Source organism: Miscanthus floridulus, unplaced genomic scaffold (genome assembly GCF_019320115.1).
Source record: "Miscanthus floridulus cultivar M001 unplaced genomic scaffold, ASM1932011v1 fs_335_1_2, whole genome shotgun sequence".
Classification (NCBI taxonomy): domain Eukaryota; kingdom Viridiplantae; phylum Streptophyta; class Magnoliopsida; order Poales; family Poaceae; genus Miscanthus; species Miscanthus floridulus.
Window position 1 is genome coordinate 42,787 of NW_027096601.1, and position 17,214 is coordinate 60,000.

Sequence of the window (17,214 nt, forward strand, 5' to 3'; positions counted from 1 at the left end):
TCGTTTTAAAAGTTTAGGGACGAAACTGAGCCTCGAGTAATAACTAAGGAACCAAAATAGCTATTCTGCGGTGCCAGAAATTCAGACGTGTACACACTACACACTGCACAGCCATGTGCGTACGTAGAACACTGCAAATGCTCGGCCATGTACGCCGACAAAATTCGCCTCAGGAAATGTACGCTGCCGAAACGGGCGTCTATGCATTGTGGTGTGGCTGAGATCTTCGCCTCCTCCTCCAGTGGTGTACCTGAGGCTGAGCACCGTATTTGGAGCCCGTATATCCCGAGAAAACAGAAATGCACACGCGGCGAGATTCTGTTGCCGAGGCCTAGCCGCGGTGGTGCACTCCGCCGCACCGGCTTGTCTGCGATGAAAGCAGCCTGCATGCAGCTAGCTGGGGCCTCGGGACACCGATCGAGCACTAGATAGAGGGAGCAGGCTGCTCCCGTTCGTTTCGTCGAAATTTGGCTTAGTTTGGTGTTTGTACTGAAATGCTAACATTATTTATTTGCTGAAAATTATTGGAGCGGACGTGTGAATACCATCAGAAATTCAGAACACGTGGCCAAAGAAACACCATACAGTTCTTTTATTTTACTGCCAGGCACCAACAGATACTGCATGGCCTATGAATGGCCTCCGACAGGTGCAGGCGCTGGGCAGAGCTTACTCCTAGGCTGCCTGCCTGCGTCTACTACTCCACTCGGGCCTCGTTTAGTTCCGGCCAAAGTCGGCGCCTTTGATAATAATTGTTCAAATATTAACTAATTAGATTCAAAACGTTCGTCTCGCAAAGTATAATCAAACTGTACAATTAGTTTTTTATTTCATCTATATTTAGTACTTCATATATGTACCGCAAATTTAATGTGACGAATAATCTTCTTTTTGTACCGTGACAAATTCAGAAAATTCGGGGAACTAAACATAGCCCCGGTTGCTCCAGAGGCCCGAGCCCAAGCCTCGCGCGCACCAGTTGGCCGTGTCAGTTCAACTACCACCAACCCCCGAGCTTTAATGCCACAGCACCTTCAATTCACCGCTCGCTGCATCCTCTGCTTCCCTGGTTTACCACCAGGCACCAGTCCACCACCACCTTCCCTCCCTCCCCTCCCCTCCCTGCGTTGCTGCTACAGCCTTCGTTCCTGGCGGGCCTCGGTGGTCGTTCGGCGTGGCCGGCGTCGTTGTTGTCATGGGCGCCGCGGCGGCGCGGTCGGCATTGGCGTCCGCCGGCCGTGCGGCGAACGAGGCCGTGAGCTTCGTGGTGTTCCTGCTGCTGGACGCGCTGGAGGTGCTGCTGTGCGTGGTGTACAAGGTGGCGGACTACGTGGTGGAGGGCGCGTGGCGGCCCTGCTACTGCTCGTCGCGCTCGGCGTCGTCCCCGGCGTCGGCGGCCACGGGGAAGATCGTCGTGTCGGAGCGGGGAGGCTCCAAGGTGGTCAGCATGCTGTCCGCCACCAGGCTGCACCTCGAGGACATCTCCGACACGCTCTACACGCGGCCCTCCGTGCTCGCGTGCGCCGCGGCGTCGTCGGCATCGGCGTCCTCCTCCCAGCGGCGCGCGGCGCCGGGGGTCACCGTGCACTCCGCCATCGTGCAGATGCTGCGGGGCAAGGTCGGCGGCGGCGTCGGCGACGGCAAGCACAGGCCGTACCCGTCGCCGCGGTGGTCCGACTGCCACTGCGCCAACTGCAACCCGGCCGACACGGACCGCCTCTTCGTCCACGTCGAGGCGCCGCCGCAAGGTACGCCCGCCCGCTCTCCCGTCATTAGCAGCAGGCACCACCATTTACTAAGCATTAACCCACACACACTCCATGCCTCGCAGCGTCGACGGAGGAGGACGTGCTGTTCATCCACGGGTTCATCTCGTCGTCGGGGTTCTGGACGGAGACGGTGCTCCCGCACGTGAGCCCCGCGGCGCGGTCCCGGCGGCGGCTGTTCGCCGTGGACCTGCTGGGGTTCGGGCGCAGCCCCAAGCCAGCGGACTCGCTGTACACGCTGCGGGAGCACGTGGAGATGATCGAGCGGTCCGTGATCGAGCGCCACGGGGTCCAGTCCTTCCACATCGTGGCGCACTCGCTGGGCTCCATCCTCGCGCTCGCGCTCGCCGTCAGGCACCCCGCCGCGGTCAGGTCCCTCACGCTCGTCGCGCCGCCCTACTTCCCGGTGCCGCGCGGGGAGGTCGGCACGCGGTACGTGCTGCGGACGGTGGCGCCGCGCCGGGTGTGGCCGCCCATCGCGTTCGGCGCCTCCGTGGCGTGCTGGTACGAGCACCTCAGCCGCACCGTCAGCATCGTGCTCTGCAAGCACCACCGCCTCTGGGAGCTCGCCTTCCGCGTCTTCACACTCTACAGGTACGTCACTCGCCATCACTTACGTGAATGATCGAAGGCAAATTAAAAAAACGCAAATCCATCCAATTCAGTGCACATCTGCAAGGTGAAATTAGGTCAGCGACCGACGAGCCGACCACCGGCTCAACGGCATTTTTCTTTGCATCCGCATGGCCATCTTCCATTGGTTCTGTTTGATTTGCACAAACCAACGGAATTTATTACTGCTAATCAAGCTCGTAAAGGAGGAGATCATCACATCAATAGGATCTCACTCAGGGTACTCGACTGTCCACTTCACTCTCTTTGTACTGCAGCATTTAGGCCCAGCCTGCACCGCTGCGTCGATGTGATCAATGGCAGTTAATAGGGTGCATAGGAACCAGTTGACCGCGGTCAGCCGTTGGGATGCTTTGGTGGAGGGCCGGCGGGCCATCTGCCGGTCCACTGCCCGTGCCGTGTGGCATGCCCGCATGGCCAGCCACTGACGAACCTACTGCTCCAGCTACTCGGCTGATTTCCCTGAATTTCCTAGTGATGTTCTTGGACCGTTTCAATTTGCAACTCGTTCTTAATTTTATCATAAGTAAAAAAATCTAGTTTTGATCAAATTTATTTATAAAAAAAATACATACAAACTTCTATTTATAAAAAATTATATTCAAAACATGATCATTAGTTCATTACAGACATCATAGAATATATTTCGACAGTGCGTTTGTTTGATATTGTAGATGGTAATATATTTTTTCTATAAGCTTGATCAACCTAGATAGGTTTGATTTAGAACTAAACTAAAAACAACTTATAAAATTTAAAATAGAGGCACTGTCATAGCCTCAGTGAAGACTCAGGCCAGGCAAGACAGCATAAGTTTTGCAGAAACATTTTTGGGGCGGAATTTTATTACTTTTCTTGCAGCCCTCAACTTTTTTCTACAAAATTTCTGTTAAATTGGTACGAGTATGGTTTAAGAATGTTTATATTTCTTCCTTCAATGGTTTGAACGCTTCACAACATATGTTGGAGAGAGAGAGAGAGAGATCAACTTACTTTCGTAGGAGAAAAAAAACAGAAATATCGTGTTTTCACGAAAAGGTGCCTAAAGGTTCACCCTGTTCGCATACGCTGCTAAATAAGCTTCACCATATTCGCTTGATCGTATCAGCCATACTTATCCGCTATGATACAGTGTTTTTCTCTCACAATAAAACAGCATCAGCCAGCTTATAAGCCACAGAAACGATCAAGCGAACAGGGTGAAGCTTATTTAGCAGCGTAAGCATAAAAGGAAAATGGACATTAATTGCCCAATACTCTCGCTTCCAGCAAGGAGTGGATACAGTTTATCTCTATGTATACTCAGATGTAGCCAGCGGGGTGCATGTGCATGGACAAGAATATGATGTACTCCAACCAGCAACTAAATCAAGCACAGCATGGTTTGGTTTGACTGTTTGAGAGATACGGTTATTTTTGGCTAACCAACCATTCGTCGTGCTCCATACTACGGGCAGGGTGCGGACCTACCTCATGGACGGCTTCTTCTGCCACACCCACATCGCGTCGTGGCACACCCTCCACAACATCATCTGCGGCAGCGCCGGCAAGATCGACAGGTGCCTCGAGGTGGTCAGGGACCAGCTCACCTGCGATGTCACCGTCTACCACGGCAGCGACGACGAGCTCCTCCCCGTGCAGTGCAGCTACGCGGTCAAGTCCAAGATCCCTCGCGCCCAGGTCAAGGTCATCGACGGCAAGGACCACGTCACCATTGTCGTCGGACGCCAGAAGGACCTGGCCAGGGAGCTGGAGGAGATATGGGACAGGAAACGGTGAGATTTGCTGGGTAATTTATAGGATGGTGAAGAAGCCACAAGGAGTGTTAAGAACACCACGCGCCTCATAATCAGGTTAACAAAAGGATGGGTCTTCGTATAAGAAGAAGATGGCTGCCAACAAGAAACAACGAGAGTTTCCTAATGGAGGCTACAGGAAGGAAGTGTAAGGACAGACGGGCTCGAGAGAAATGTGAAGAGTACTTAATTACATTTACCTTTTTTGTTTGTTCATTGTTTTTTCGACTCGTTCTCAGGTTTTCATATTGAAGGCCGAGAAAAATCCTAGCCCGGCCTGTGTGTAATTATGATATAAATGGTTAGTCGTTTCAGTTGTAATCCCTGAACAGAAAGTGACATGACCCGATTTGTGGAGCTTGTACCTTTTCTTCTCCGCTTTTTGGTCCATTCCTCCCCTTTTTTGTTCTTGTTATTACTCTTACCCCGTGCACTCCTGCAAGAAATAAAACTATATAATAATATACAATGAAAATTGAATCATATATGAAAATGCAGGATTACGAATCACTCAAATAGTACCAGAACTGAAGAGGAGTTTTTGACGTCTTGCATGCTCGATGCTTCCATCTCAGTACTAATCCTACAAAAGAACCCAATCAATATATGAAGACGATCCAAGGAACCATCGTGAGACTGAACATCCACTTTATTCCCATCATCCCATGCCGTGGCTACAAGTGGTCGGTCCACCTCAGATCTGGCCTCTGAGATAGTGTAAAGTCTCCGCGTCAACCTGCAGAGATTCAGAGCAAGTTTGCCACACCATACCTTGCTGTACCCTGTGACTGAGCATAGTGTGTCTAAGAAATTCATCGTCGTCTCAATGGTTTCCATAAATGATGCAACGGAATTGTGGATGGCCCCAACATGCTCCAAAAATAAACATTCTCACAGCGTAGCAAAATCAATGGCGTTGTTCGCTGGTCTCACAAAACCAGACCAGCCGGCTGGTTGCTCTCACAAAATACTGTTCATCAACCTGCCGCTACAGTATTTTTCTCTAGCAAAACCAGTCAGTTTTGGACTAGCGAACGGTGCGCACTGTCCAACTCCTTCCCATCAACTGTTCACTCGGCTTTCCTGATCTTTACCTGATATATAGAGATCATAAGAGCCTACCACAGGACGATCCCCCACCTCGGGCCACAGCTTGCTGTACTTGTGCAGATTTATTACAGCTGCCCATGCCTGCCTGCACAACAGAACTACGCAAGCCTAACAACTCGCCACACTAAGTAATTTACTGTGTAATCAGTGTAGCAAGAGTTGACTGAACTGAATGGCTCATGCAGGGCAGACATGTTATATTTCATAATGTGCTACAGTGAGCTTAAGCCTGCTCATTCAATACAAGTGCTCTCCATTTTTAGGTGTTCCATTAATCCTCCCGTGCCCACCCCACCACCACCACCCAGCCCAGGCAGGTGTCGGACCACAAGCCCTGTACAGTGGCCTTATGCACCATCTAGGGTTCTGCCGTTCAAGAAATGTGCAGAGCACGCCTGCATAAGAACAAGTAAGCAACGCTGTAGCCACGTCCCAACCAACCTAGGATCGTTGATTTAGATCCCTTCATGACACTTGCAGCAGCTACCTCAGTACACATGTCTGACCTGCACAAGAATTTAGAAAAGCAATGATAAGTAAATGATATCAGTTACAGAAGCTATTTAATAAAATGGTTCAGATTAGATCTGGAGATCGAAACACATACCTGTAGTCCTGGACACGTATTTTCTATGGAACATATTGAAATTAAGCACTTAAGGCGTTTCCTACTGGATAACCCTTGTCTAGCAGGGAGAGCATAGGAAACTGCTGCAACATTTAAAGCACACAAGATACACGTGAGAAGGCACAGTAATAAAAAAATACATCAAGAAAAAGCTGTGCAGAGTAATTAACTCAGTCAAAAGAAATCACTGGGCAAAAAACTTGGATACCAGCTCTGGAAGAATATGCTACCGAATCTTGTGGGAGCAAAAATTTTAGACAACTCCAATAGGAATTAGTATCAGATACACCCTGGGAACAAAGAGCTTTACAGAGTCTCAAGAAAGAAAAAAAAAGAGCTTTACAGAGTCTCAAGAAAAAACCACGGCAGCGACGACGAGCTCCTCCCCGTGCAGTGCAGCTACGCAGTCAAGTCCAAGATCCCGCGCGCCCAGGTCAAGGTCATCGACGGCAAGGACCACGTCACCATTGTCGTCGGACGCCAGAAGGACCTGGCCAGGGAGCTGGAGGAGATATGGGACAGGAAACGGTGAGATTGCTGGCCGGGTAATTTATAGGATGGTGAAGAAGCCACAAAAGGAGTGTTAAGAACACCACAAACCTCATAATCAGGTTAACAAAAGGATGGGTCTTCGTAGAAGAAGAAGATGGCTGCCAACAAGCAACAACGAGAGTTTCCTAATGGAGGCTGCAGGAAGGAAGTGTAAGGGCAGACGGGCTCGAGAGAAATGTGAAGAGTACTTAATTACATTTACCTTTTTTTTTTGTTCATTGTTTTTTCGACTCGTTCTCAGGTTTTCATATTGAAGGCCGAGAAAAATTCTTGCCTGGCCTGGCCTGTGTGTAATTATGATATAAATGGTTAGTCGTTTCAGTTGTAATTCCTGAACAGAAAGTGACATGATCCGATTTGTGGAGCTTGTACCTTTTCTTCTCCGCTTTTTGGTCTATTCCTCCCCTTTTTTGTTCTTATTACTGCATTGCTACACGTGAACTCCTGCAAGATATAAAAATATATAATAATATACAATGAAAAATGAATCATATATGAAAACGCAGGATTAAGAATCACGCACGCTACGTACCAGGACTGAAGAGGAGTTTTTGACGTCTTGCATGCTCGATGCTTCCATCTCAGTACTAATCCTACGAAAGAACCCAATCAATACAGACGATCCAAGGAACCACTTTATTCCCATCATCCCATGCAGTGGCTACGAGTGGTCGGTCCGCCTCAGATCTGGCCTCTGAGATAGTATAAAGTCTCCGCGTCAACCTGCAGAGATTCAGTGCCACACCATACCTTGCTGTACCCTGTGAGCATATTGTTCTAAGAAATTCATCGTCGCCTCAATGGTTTCCATAAATGATGCAACGAAATTATGAATGGCCCCAACATGCTCCAAAAATAACTATACATGCGTTCTCACAGCATAGCAAAATCAATATACCTGCGCACTGTCCAACTCCTTCCCATCAACTGTTCACTCGGCTTTCCTGATCTTTACCTGGTATATAGAGATCATAAGAGCCTAGGAGTACCACAGGAGGACGTATTAAAGATAAAAGACGCAGATACAGTCCCCCACCTCGGGCCACAGCTTGCTGTACTTGTGCAGATTTATTACAGCTGCCCAAGCCTGCCTGTACAACAGAACGAGGCAAACCAAACAACTCGCGACAGCAAGTAATTTACTGGGTAATCAGTGTAGCTAAGAGTTGACTGAAATGAATGGCTCATGCAGGGCAGACATGTAAGATTTCATAATGTGCTACAGTGAGCTTAAGCCTGCTCATTCAATACAAGTGCTCTCCATTTTTAGGTGTTCCATCAATCCTCCCGTGCCCACCCCACCACCACCACCCAGCCCAGGCAGGTGTCGGACCACAAGCCCTGTACAGTGGCCTTATGCACCATCTAGGGTTCTGCCGTTCAAGAAATGTGCAGAGCACGCCTGCATAAGAACAAGTAAGCAACGCTGTAGCCACGTCCCAACCAACCTAGGATCGTTGATTATCCCTTCATGACACTTGCAGCAGCTACCTCAGTACACATGTCTGACCTGCACAAGAATTCAGAAAAGCAATGATAAGTAAATGATATCAGTTACAGAAGCTATTTAATAAAATGGTTCAGATTAGATCTGGAGATCGAAACACATACCTGTAGTCCTGGACACGTATTTTCTATGGAACATATTGAAATTAAGCACTTAAGGCGTTTCCTACTGGATAACCCTTGTCTAGCAGGGAGAGCATAGGAAACTGCTGCAACATTAAAGCACACAAGATACACGTGAGAAGGCACAGTAATAAAAAATAATACATCAAGAGAAAGCTGTGCCGAGTAATTAACTAAGTCAAAAGAAATCACTGGGCAAAAAACTTAGATACCAGCTCTGGAAGATTATGCTACCGAATCTTGTGGGACCAAAAATTTTAGACAAGAACTTCAATAGGAATTAGTATCAGATACACCCTGGGAACAAAGAGCTTTACCTGGTCTCCAGAAGAAAAAAACAAAGAGCTTTACCGGGTCTCAAGAAAGAAAGAAAGAAAGAAGAAAGAAAACAAAGAGCTTTACAGGGTCTCAAGAAAAAACAAAGAGCAATACTTAGCTTGGGAAAACATCCAAAACATATTAGAGAAACAAACATGTCATGTAGTTACTGAAACCTGATGCATGGTACTGCGCCCTCCATTCCAAACTATAAGACGTTTTGCCTTTTCTAGATTCATAGCTTTTGCTATGCACTTAGATATACACTGTGTCTAGATGCATAGTAAAAACAATGCTATCTAGAAAGACCAAAACATCTTATAATTTGAAACGAAGGGAGTAGTAAACATCCTGAACTTGCACATCTGAAGCACATCCAAGAGGAGAAAGTAAAGTTACCGTCAGAGCTCCAGATACATGATACAAAAAGAATAGAAACATGATGCCTTAGTATATAAAAGAAAACATGAAATATACTGGAAGGTCAAAAAGTAATACAAAACGGCAGTGTGTACTGAATAGACAGACTTCTGTCTCCCTTGACTCCATGCAAAGATTCTGGAAAAACTTCAATCAGCTGGGAGAGTCGAATGAAAATCAATCATATCATACAATTATAACATATGGAGAGACGCAAATCAACTGGGGAACTTCGGGGCAAAACATCTGTTTAGGGGCAATCATTTAGCATTCGAGAATCATCAAGGGGGCTCATTATAAGCAATCAAGGATATACAAGGGCTGCACATCTCTGCCAAACTGCAGCCTTTCTATAAGTTAAACGCTTGTTAGAAACTGCAAAACTGTACAACAAAGAGAGAAGAGGATCTACTTTGGTGAAGTTAACTCTGAACAACGAACAGGATTAATCCGCTAGGCTAGACTCAACTATCCGCCATGAAAGGCGCAAAAGCCCTCACTGCATATGAGACCACGCTGAATCCAGGATCTTCATATGCCACTTCATCAAGCCACAGAAACTTAACTTGGCATCCAAGCTTACTGCATGCACAACATGCTTGTCGAGTGCACAGAGGTCTAAACCTTTGACTGACCTATAGTTACGATGATGGAAATGATGCCTATCTAAGTACAGAATTACATGGTGTTGATCTGGTCAATGCTCTTCTGGACCACGCTTATAGTCTTGGGTAATAGGTGCCCTTGCTGATCTTGCGGCGACACTGATGAGCCACGCTGGCTTCTGAAGTGAGGTTTTAGTTCACTTGGATCAACAATCACTGATTGATAGCTTGGTGTTTTAAAAGAGAGTAGATTCCTTTGCACAAAACACCTCACTACACATGTGAATCTTAAGGTTTGGCAGACTTGCTAACAACATGCAAATGCTTGTCAACCATTTTGTTCACAAAGGATTCAATCTGCATGGATGGTAAACACCATGAGTTAAAACACATAACATTGTCCCAATTAATGTAAAAGAATTATCAGAAGACATTATCACGGTGCAGAATGGCTCCTCCTGTGGCCAGAAGCCCAAGCCATAAGGCAGAAGTCAACAGAATAATGCTCATCATTGATAGAGAGCTACGCAGTATTAGCAAGGGTCTGGATAGAACTATAAAACTTTGGTAAGTGAACACTGCTGTACCTTATTTTTCCTTTTAGCATCAAGAAACTCAAGAGTAGTCATCGATTTCTCTCCTTCTGAGCATGTATCAATGATCTGTTGAGGCCAGAGAAAACAGAGACTACTGTCAGTATTATTACTATCATCACCTAAATTCACCAGGCAACAATGCTCAATAGATCCCAGAAGGATGATGGAAATAACACTAAAAGAGAATAGAGCAACACATGCAGCATTATGTGGAAAATGAACACTTTTAAAGTATGAACCAACTACCACTACCAAACTAAGTTTTCAAGTTGTCAACCCAAAAATCAAGAGACATTTTTAAAACATATCTACATATACATGGTATAATACCTTGTTAACAGATTTGCGCATGATTGATTTGTACCCCTCTCGGTCGATCTTTTTTCCTCTATATAATGGCATCAGCAGCGAGGCTATAAAATTCACGAGACCCTGTTTTATATGCTCCACACCTCTTGATTGCCGCTCAGATGCAGGTTTGCTATCGGCACCCTGTGAGGCAGAACTACGGCATGTCTGCTTCTGACTACTTGAATCATCTTCATCAGGTATGCGTATCCGACTGTAGAATTCTTTATCAGCTTCCATTGCCTGTGCCTGCCACCTCTCAATGGCTAGAGGATCCTTGACACCATCAATGCAGATTGTATCAGTATCCACCCATGCCCTCGTAAACCGACCGTATACAACACCAGTATCAGTGTTTGCTAGGCAAGCTGTCTCATTTGAGTGGTTCTGCTGAGTACAATTATCACGAGACATTTTCAAGCTGTCAGCATCAGCGCAGTTAGTGTTGTCAGGCAAATCCTTAGCTTTGACATTCTTGGAATCATTTTCTGATATGCACTCAAGTCTCCCAAAATTATCCTTCAATGCTCTTTTTCTTGTATTGGATTCAGTCCAAATGGTGATCACGAATCACAAAAGATTCGAACGATGGTATCTCTGGAAGCTCACGAGGCACACTTATCTCTGCCTCTACAGATGCATATGCCTAAAAACAGACAGGAGTTCATGAGTTAGATGGCTTTCCTTTTCTTTTGTAGAACATGTTCATTATTCTGGACCAACACCACCAACTAGAATATTTGTATATGCAACTCTAATTCTAATTCAAGCCTTATGTACCATAACTGGCCATTGGCCACCTCAAAGTTTGTCTAATTTCTATTGATTATCTCAGTTACTGAATCTAAACAATAAACTAGTCAGATCAAACTGCTTACAAGTTTGAAATTTCTAAACCTCCGATTTCCATGTTTAATTTTTAAATTTCCATTTTTAGTGATATATTCGATCAACAGTGATAAATATACTTGCTCTAATAGTTGCATGCAAGGTATGTCCCAAAAACATGCACAAGATAAGGAGATTATAAATTCAAGAAAATAACATGGAAATGACCAAACTAGTTCCTCTTTAAAAATACTGGAGAGAAGTGCTTCACTTGGTGATAAATGAACAGAAAGAAGGGGAACAGATTATTATAAATAAGGAAAAAAATGAAAATGCTCTGTAGTTTGCATTCAGAGCTACACAGTACACAATAACACACCATGTAGTATGCAACAAGTCTAGCAAAAAATACACGCCCTGAATTTTGAAACAGATAAATAACGCTTAAAAAAACTAAAGCAACCTACGAGGAACAATGTTGGCTTTGTATATTAAGAAAAATAGGCACACAAATTCACCTCGATGAGGAATTGAAATTGGGCATACCCTCAACCAACTGAGCTAGGACCACCTTCTTAATAACGACTAAACTAGCATAAATTTCCATGTCCGCAGTGGCAGGTAATGAAATTGTGATAATATAAAGAGCCAACTCTGTGGTGTCAGGTAATGAAACTGCTCTAATATAGAGAGGCAGATAACAATCTTTCTCAGCTTTTTATGGATAATGTTCTTATCAGAGACGATAAGGATGGTCAATGGTCAATATTAAAACCTGATTGGTTGGACAAATCTTAATCAAAAGAAAATTTTAGTCACAGACCTGTGCAGCTGCTATGGCAGCAACTCGAGCAGCCTCGGCAGCAGCGAATGCAGCAGCTTCTTCCTCGGACATAGGATTGCCACACTCCACCTTAGATTCAATACCATGTTGTTGCTTTTGGGAAAGCAACTTGCCATTGGACATAGCAGCTGTCACAGGTTTCCAATTTCATTTCCTTGTTCTCATACTTCTTGTTTGTCTTTGGTGGTGACCGACTACTTGCGAATCTTGTACGCTGGCGCTGGGAAACTACTTTATTATTGTCCAAAGTTTCATTTGGCACACGTAAGGCAGGCTTTCCTGATTGCAGATCCTTACTCTTGGTCTTACTCAATTCAATTGATGGTATTCGACGCAGCAATTTGAGTCCACCATTTCTATCCTTTTCTCTACGAAAAACTTCAATCCACACACTGACCAACTGCCGAGCTATAGCACGAATATCTCGGCTTGTGTGCACACAAACCTTTTCCTTTACAGTCTTCCCAATTCCTGCATGAAGTTGAAAAAAGAAGAATCAGGTTTGTCGCCAGGCTACAATGGCTAATAACTTATACAACATCCACGGGACACACTAGTTATAACAAACATAGATCAATGTAGTAGTGCACTTAGATACTCTTCTCTCAGTAATGTCATATATTTGTTTATTTGTTCTCCTTTGATCGAACTAGTGAATAAACAAATACATAAAAAGTACAATAGGAAGGGGTTTGCTGAAGGGCAGGCCTGGTGCAGTGGTGAGAGCTGTCTCACTGAGTCACCAGGTCACGGGTTCAAAGCAGCCTCTCCGCAGATTTTGCGGGGGGAAGGCTTGCCTTGGTTTTTTCCCTTCCCCAGACCCCACTCATGTGGGAGCCTCCGGCACTGGGTCTGCCCTTTTTTTTAGGAAGGGGTTTGCTAAATTGGTAAGGTAAATTAGATTCCTAATAAGAATGTGATAACCTATGGTTTTGTACCCTTCCAAAGATAAGGCTGGAAGGGAGGAACATGCAAATCTGTTTATGTCGAGAGACATTCCCTAACGCCATTTAAAGGGACATGGAGACAATGAGCTTTGCACAGACCTGATAAACGTACAGCTATCAGATCAGTGGAAACAAGCACAAGCAAACGCACACAGTGCCGCAGTAGTTGAGTAGCATTTTTCCCAAGTGAATCCTGCCAAAATCAAAATGCAAACATGAAGAACTTCAATATAGGAAAAGTACCAGTGTCATGTAATGCTTAAAGAAACAACTCATTAATCAACTTACAAGTATCCAAGAGTTTAGCGTATTTAGTCCTTCTTTAGACCCAGCAAATGATTTAAGAACATCCTGTAGGAAGCTTCAATAACTCCTTAGCCAAATGTAGGCGCCCTGATGTTGTCTTTGCACTGAAGAACATTTCTTGCAGCAAAGATTCCTTGCTAACAATTGGATACATTGCATCAGATGAGTTCTTACTTAGAGCAGTAGAAAGTTCACATGCTTCAAGTCTATTTGACATGTCCCCTGACTTCATTTCTTTCACTGTCTGACTGCATTTGGTAAGTCTGTAGCGCTTCTACCTCAGCAATATAGTCATTGCCAGTGTTCAGTAAGTCAATGATGCGAACAGCTTCTCGCAAACCACTCAAAATTGCACCACCAACAGTATCTGGATGCTCTTTGCATGTTGCTTCACCCGCAAAGAATAAGCAATTTTCAACTGGCCTTCCAAGAATATCATAATCTCGCCCTGATGCTCCAACTGCAACATAAGAGTAAGCACCTCTACTAAAGGGATCAAGTCCCCAATTTGTCACAACAGATGCAACTGGATCTGGTACAGAAGCATTCCTAAAAAGCTTTCGGAGAACCACCATAGCATTGTTAACATGATCGCCAGAACTGATGCTTTGTCCATCTATAGCAGCCTTCCCAACAAGTAGAGCTATCAGAACTGGAGCCCCAACTGTCTTTCTGAGATTCCAAAACATAAAGCACTGTCCTCTTAAATCTGTTTCTTCTGCAGTTGCACCAAAGTAATCCACATTATCATCCCAAAATACCTCAGGGAACTCCAATACTATCTTGTTTAGAACACCAAACCCAAGCCGGTTTATAGAAGATACTTTCCAGTCTGGCAAGGAAGGTGAAAATTTGATTGTCTCTGCTTTCAAGCAACCAAGAGGAACAGTTATTAACACAGCATCTCCAGTAAATTCACTTCCAGTTGAAGTGGAAACCTTGACATATTTCCCATCCTTACGGCTAGCACCTAACTCCTCAGGTCCATACAGTACTTCAGTTACAACATGGTTTAACCTAATATCAAGTCCTTTAGCAAGATTCCGTAGAACAGTGTCATAGCCACCTTTGATCATGCAATGAGCACCTCCGAATCCTCCATATACATCATCCTGGTTCCAGTATGGAAGGGATAGAGATTTCAGCATTGCAGCACAACCATACTCTAAATGTGCAAAGTGCCAGTTCATAAGCCTTCTCTCAAGAGGGCTGAGGACATCTATCTTATCATTCTTTCCACAATGATCTATCTCCTTTCCTGTTGAAGCACTTACGGAAATGTCTACAGCGCCAGAATTTGTCATAAATCTCAAGTGGCCATCCTGCTCCACAGAATCCATAGGTTGAGTTGCACGATGCTTCCTAAGAGCATACTCCAGTCCATCCTCCAGGGATAAACCAATTGCACTGTCACCATTTTGCGCAAAAAGCAGCGCCAGCTCTTCAAGAAGGCCATTGTATTCGGCTTCTAAATCTTCATCCAAAGAATCGGGAACCTTGTCACCAGTTACTACATCATACAGAGGGCAAGCACTATTCAACGTAGTAAGTTCAAGACCAAGCTGAGAACAAATCAAAGAGGATGGATCAGCCCGTCTTTCAGTAGCTATATCAGCCTCCACCCCTGTAATAATGCTAGCACCCAAATCTACAGGAACCGAAAGTGATGTGCGATCTGTATAAACACGGCCACCAATCCTTTCTCGTGCCTCAAGAACAGTGACCGAAAAACCTTGACGTTGCAAATGGCGAGCAGCAGTTAAACCAGCAGGGCCCGCTCCCACAATTATTATTCTTTTGCCATGCACAGCAAACTCAACCCTGTCACTTCGACAGTTGTTTCCACTATTTTCAATTTCACGTGCTTCTTGTTGATGAGGGAACTTCAGCTTTTCCAACAGAACTATCCAGATATAACATACATTGGATATCCAAATTGCTGGATGGCAGTGATGCATTTCTAACTTCAGTTGAGATGTCTAGATTATTTCTTTCCGTCAGATGTTCTTCAGACTTCAAGTGAGGTAGCAACTCCAGGGCACCACAGTGAACAGTGGGGCAATTCTTTTCATTTGATGCTTCTACCAAAGCACATTCAGTGTTTTTAACACTTACAGTTCTGCAGCATTCAATGCTTGTTCCACACTCAAAATCCTCATTCTTTTGTGATACAGAGACAATGCTATTTTGAATGCTGACTGATTCCATTTGATGTGATTCATTTAGCTTGGGTACTTCAACAACCTCATACGGAGTGTCATCGTGCCCCTTTGCCACCTTATCTGACGCAATTCCAGCATTTATGTAGCCCTGAAAATTGATGACATATAGGGTGCAATCATTCAGGCATTTTTCTAATTCAGCAAAACATACTAACTAAAAGAAAATCTTTAACAAGGTAATAAGGTTAGTAGTAAATTGGAGATCTATAAGCTGGTTGCATGTAAAAGGGAAACATATGCTCAATGATTTTCAGAAAGTCATCAAAGAGGTGCAATAGCTGCAGCTAATGGTAGGTGGAAGTTGATGGCTTAATTTGGTAAGGCAATTTTGGAAAATAATGAAGACTAACGGCAACTCAACTTACATATTGGTCTAAGAATAAAAACACATCACGAGTAAGTGCTTGATGCGGCAACTCATCTTTCAAAGGAACATCTGAAACACCACAGTCTGCAAGATCCAATAAATGTTTAACATCCTTGCTCCAGCGACTTAGTATCATGTTCCTGGAATACAAAAAGAAACAGATATAGGAAAATCATGATACAGGGTTAATGCCACCAAGCACAGAAATTTGATATTAATATGGTAAGGAGGAAGCATTAACCTACCTGCACTCTAGGTACTCCTGAAGGCCACCCTTGCGCTTCAAAACTTCCTTGAACTTTATCTTCTCAATCGGTGTAATAGTCTTTGCCTTTAGGCCAGCACGTACGGCAGCAACACCCACCCTCATAAACTTCTGAAGTTTTAATTTTATCTTTTGTTTTTATTGACTGATCTGGAAAACCTGCTGAGGGATTTGAGAACAGCCCCTGATCTTGCATTAGAGTTTCCCAGTCAACATCACCCTCATATGCCATGTCACCATGTTTGCGTTTTTTGGAACCTCGCGTAACACGTTTCAGTTTCACCTTTGATGCATTCTCCTTGTCTTCATAATCCAATGGTGCTGCCACATCAACTATATCCACATCTTTCACAGGTTGTGCTGCCATGTCTGCACCTAGACACATAGGATTATTTCCAACAATGTCATGCGAAGAACAAGAGTCCTTGGTCCCTCATAACAGGCAGCTGATCCAAATTTTCCTCAATAACCATAGTAGTATTTGCTTCAATAATTTCTGTTGTCTCAGTTAGGTTTATTATCAGCATTCAACAGATAATACTGCCTCTTTTCGTCGAACAGATTTCCCAGGCACCTGTTTTGGTTTTAGACCAGTTTTCCTTTTTATGGTTGATGTTGGTGACTTGCCTTGAGAACAATCAACATCATCGCTGCTTTCCTTCCCTAGCGTTTGGGAACATATGTGTGCATCAGAAACACCAACATTGGTTGTATTTGTTGCTGTGCAAGATGTTTTTTCATCAAGATTTCCTGAATAAGATTCCAGCCCAGGGTGATTGCTTGCCCAAGCTGAGATTTCAAAGTGATCAGTGACCCCATTGAAAGAGTTTATTGATCCATCGTTTAGTACTTTGCTGGCTTCCACATCTCGTAGAAGCTCTTCAGCTGATGATCGGTGAAATAATCCATCATCTGCAGCATTCTCTTCCCCAACAGACTTTTCCAGTTCAGGAGAAACAGAAGACAATCCTCCCAAAGCTTGCCCAGGACCAGCACCAACCTTATAGTGTCTAGTGGACTTGCTACCATTTGCC

The 17,214-nt window shown here is 44.6% G+C and overlaps 2 protein-coding genes and 2 long non-coding RNA genes across 6 annotated transcripts; 1 reads left to right on the top strand and 3 right to left on the bottom strand.

The window, feature by feature from the left end:
- Positions 1–1,117: 1,117 nt before the first annotated feature.
- LOC136531376 (probable lysophospholipase BODYGUARD 3) lies at positions 1,118–4,552 on the top strand. Its single transcript, XM_066524045.1, has 3 exons — positions 1,118–1,748; positions 1,832–2,360; positions 3,857–4,552. Exons 1-3 carry the CDS (start codon positions 1,196–1,198, stop codon positions 4,176–4,178), a joined length of 1,404 nt encoding a protein of 467 aa, XP_066380142.1. The 5' UTR covers positions 1,118–1,195; the 3' UTR covers positions 4,179–4,552.
- Positions 4,016–6,287, bottom strand: LOC136531378 (uncharacterized). 3 transcript variants are annotated; one of them, XR_010778015.1, is made up of 6 exons: positions 5,913–6,287; positions 4,718–5,806; positions 4,561–4,631; positions 4,396–4,472; positions 4,242–4,328; positions 4,016–4,148 (listed from the first exon to the last, which is right to left on the bottom strand). It is a non-coding gene; the product is annotated as an uncharacterized lncRNA (long non-coding RNA). The 3 variants fall into 3 exon arrangements; XR_010778014.1 differs by having other exon boundaries at positions 4,718–5,811; XR_010778016.1 differs by having other exon boundaries at positions 4,561–4,646; positions 4,718–5,811.
- Positions 6,288–6,302: 15 nt separating this feature from the next.
- On the bottom strand, positions 6,303–7,935 carry LOC136531379 (uncharacterized). Its single transcript, XR_010778017.1, has 7 exons — positions 7,522–7,935; positions 7,384–7,440; positions 7,018–7,246; positions 6,858–6,929; positions 6,688–6,769; positions 6,534–6,620; positions 6,303–6,435 (listed from the first exon to the last, which is right to left on the bottom strand). It is a non-coding gene; the product is annotated as an uncharacterized lncRNA (long non-coding RNA).
- Positions 7,936–9,115: 1,180 nt separating this feature from the next.
- LOC136531375 (lysine-specific histone demethylase 1 homolog 3-like) lies at positions 9,116–16,839 on the bottom strand. Its single transcript, XM_066524044.1, is given in 14 exon segments — positions 9,116–9,814; positions 10,045–10,119; positions 10,384–10,950; positions 10,952–11,047; positions 12,053–12,208; positions 12,210–12,544; positions 13,120–13,213; positions 13,309–13,374; positions 13,376–13,546; positions 13,548–15,210; positions 15,212–15,636; positions 15,914–16,055; positions 16,161–16,280; positions 16,282–16,839. Coding segments are annotated over 14 exon segments (4,263 nt in total). The 5' UTR covers positions 16,566–16,839; the 3' UTR covers positions 9,116–9,745.
- Positions 16,840–17,214: the final 375 nt, after the last annotated feature.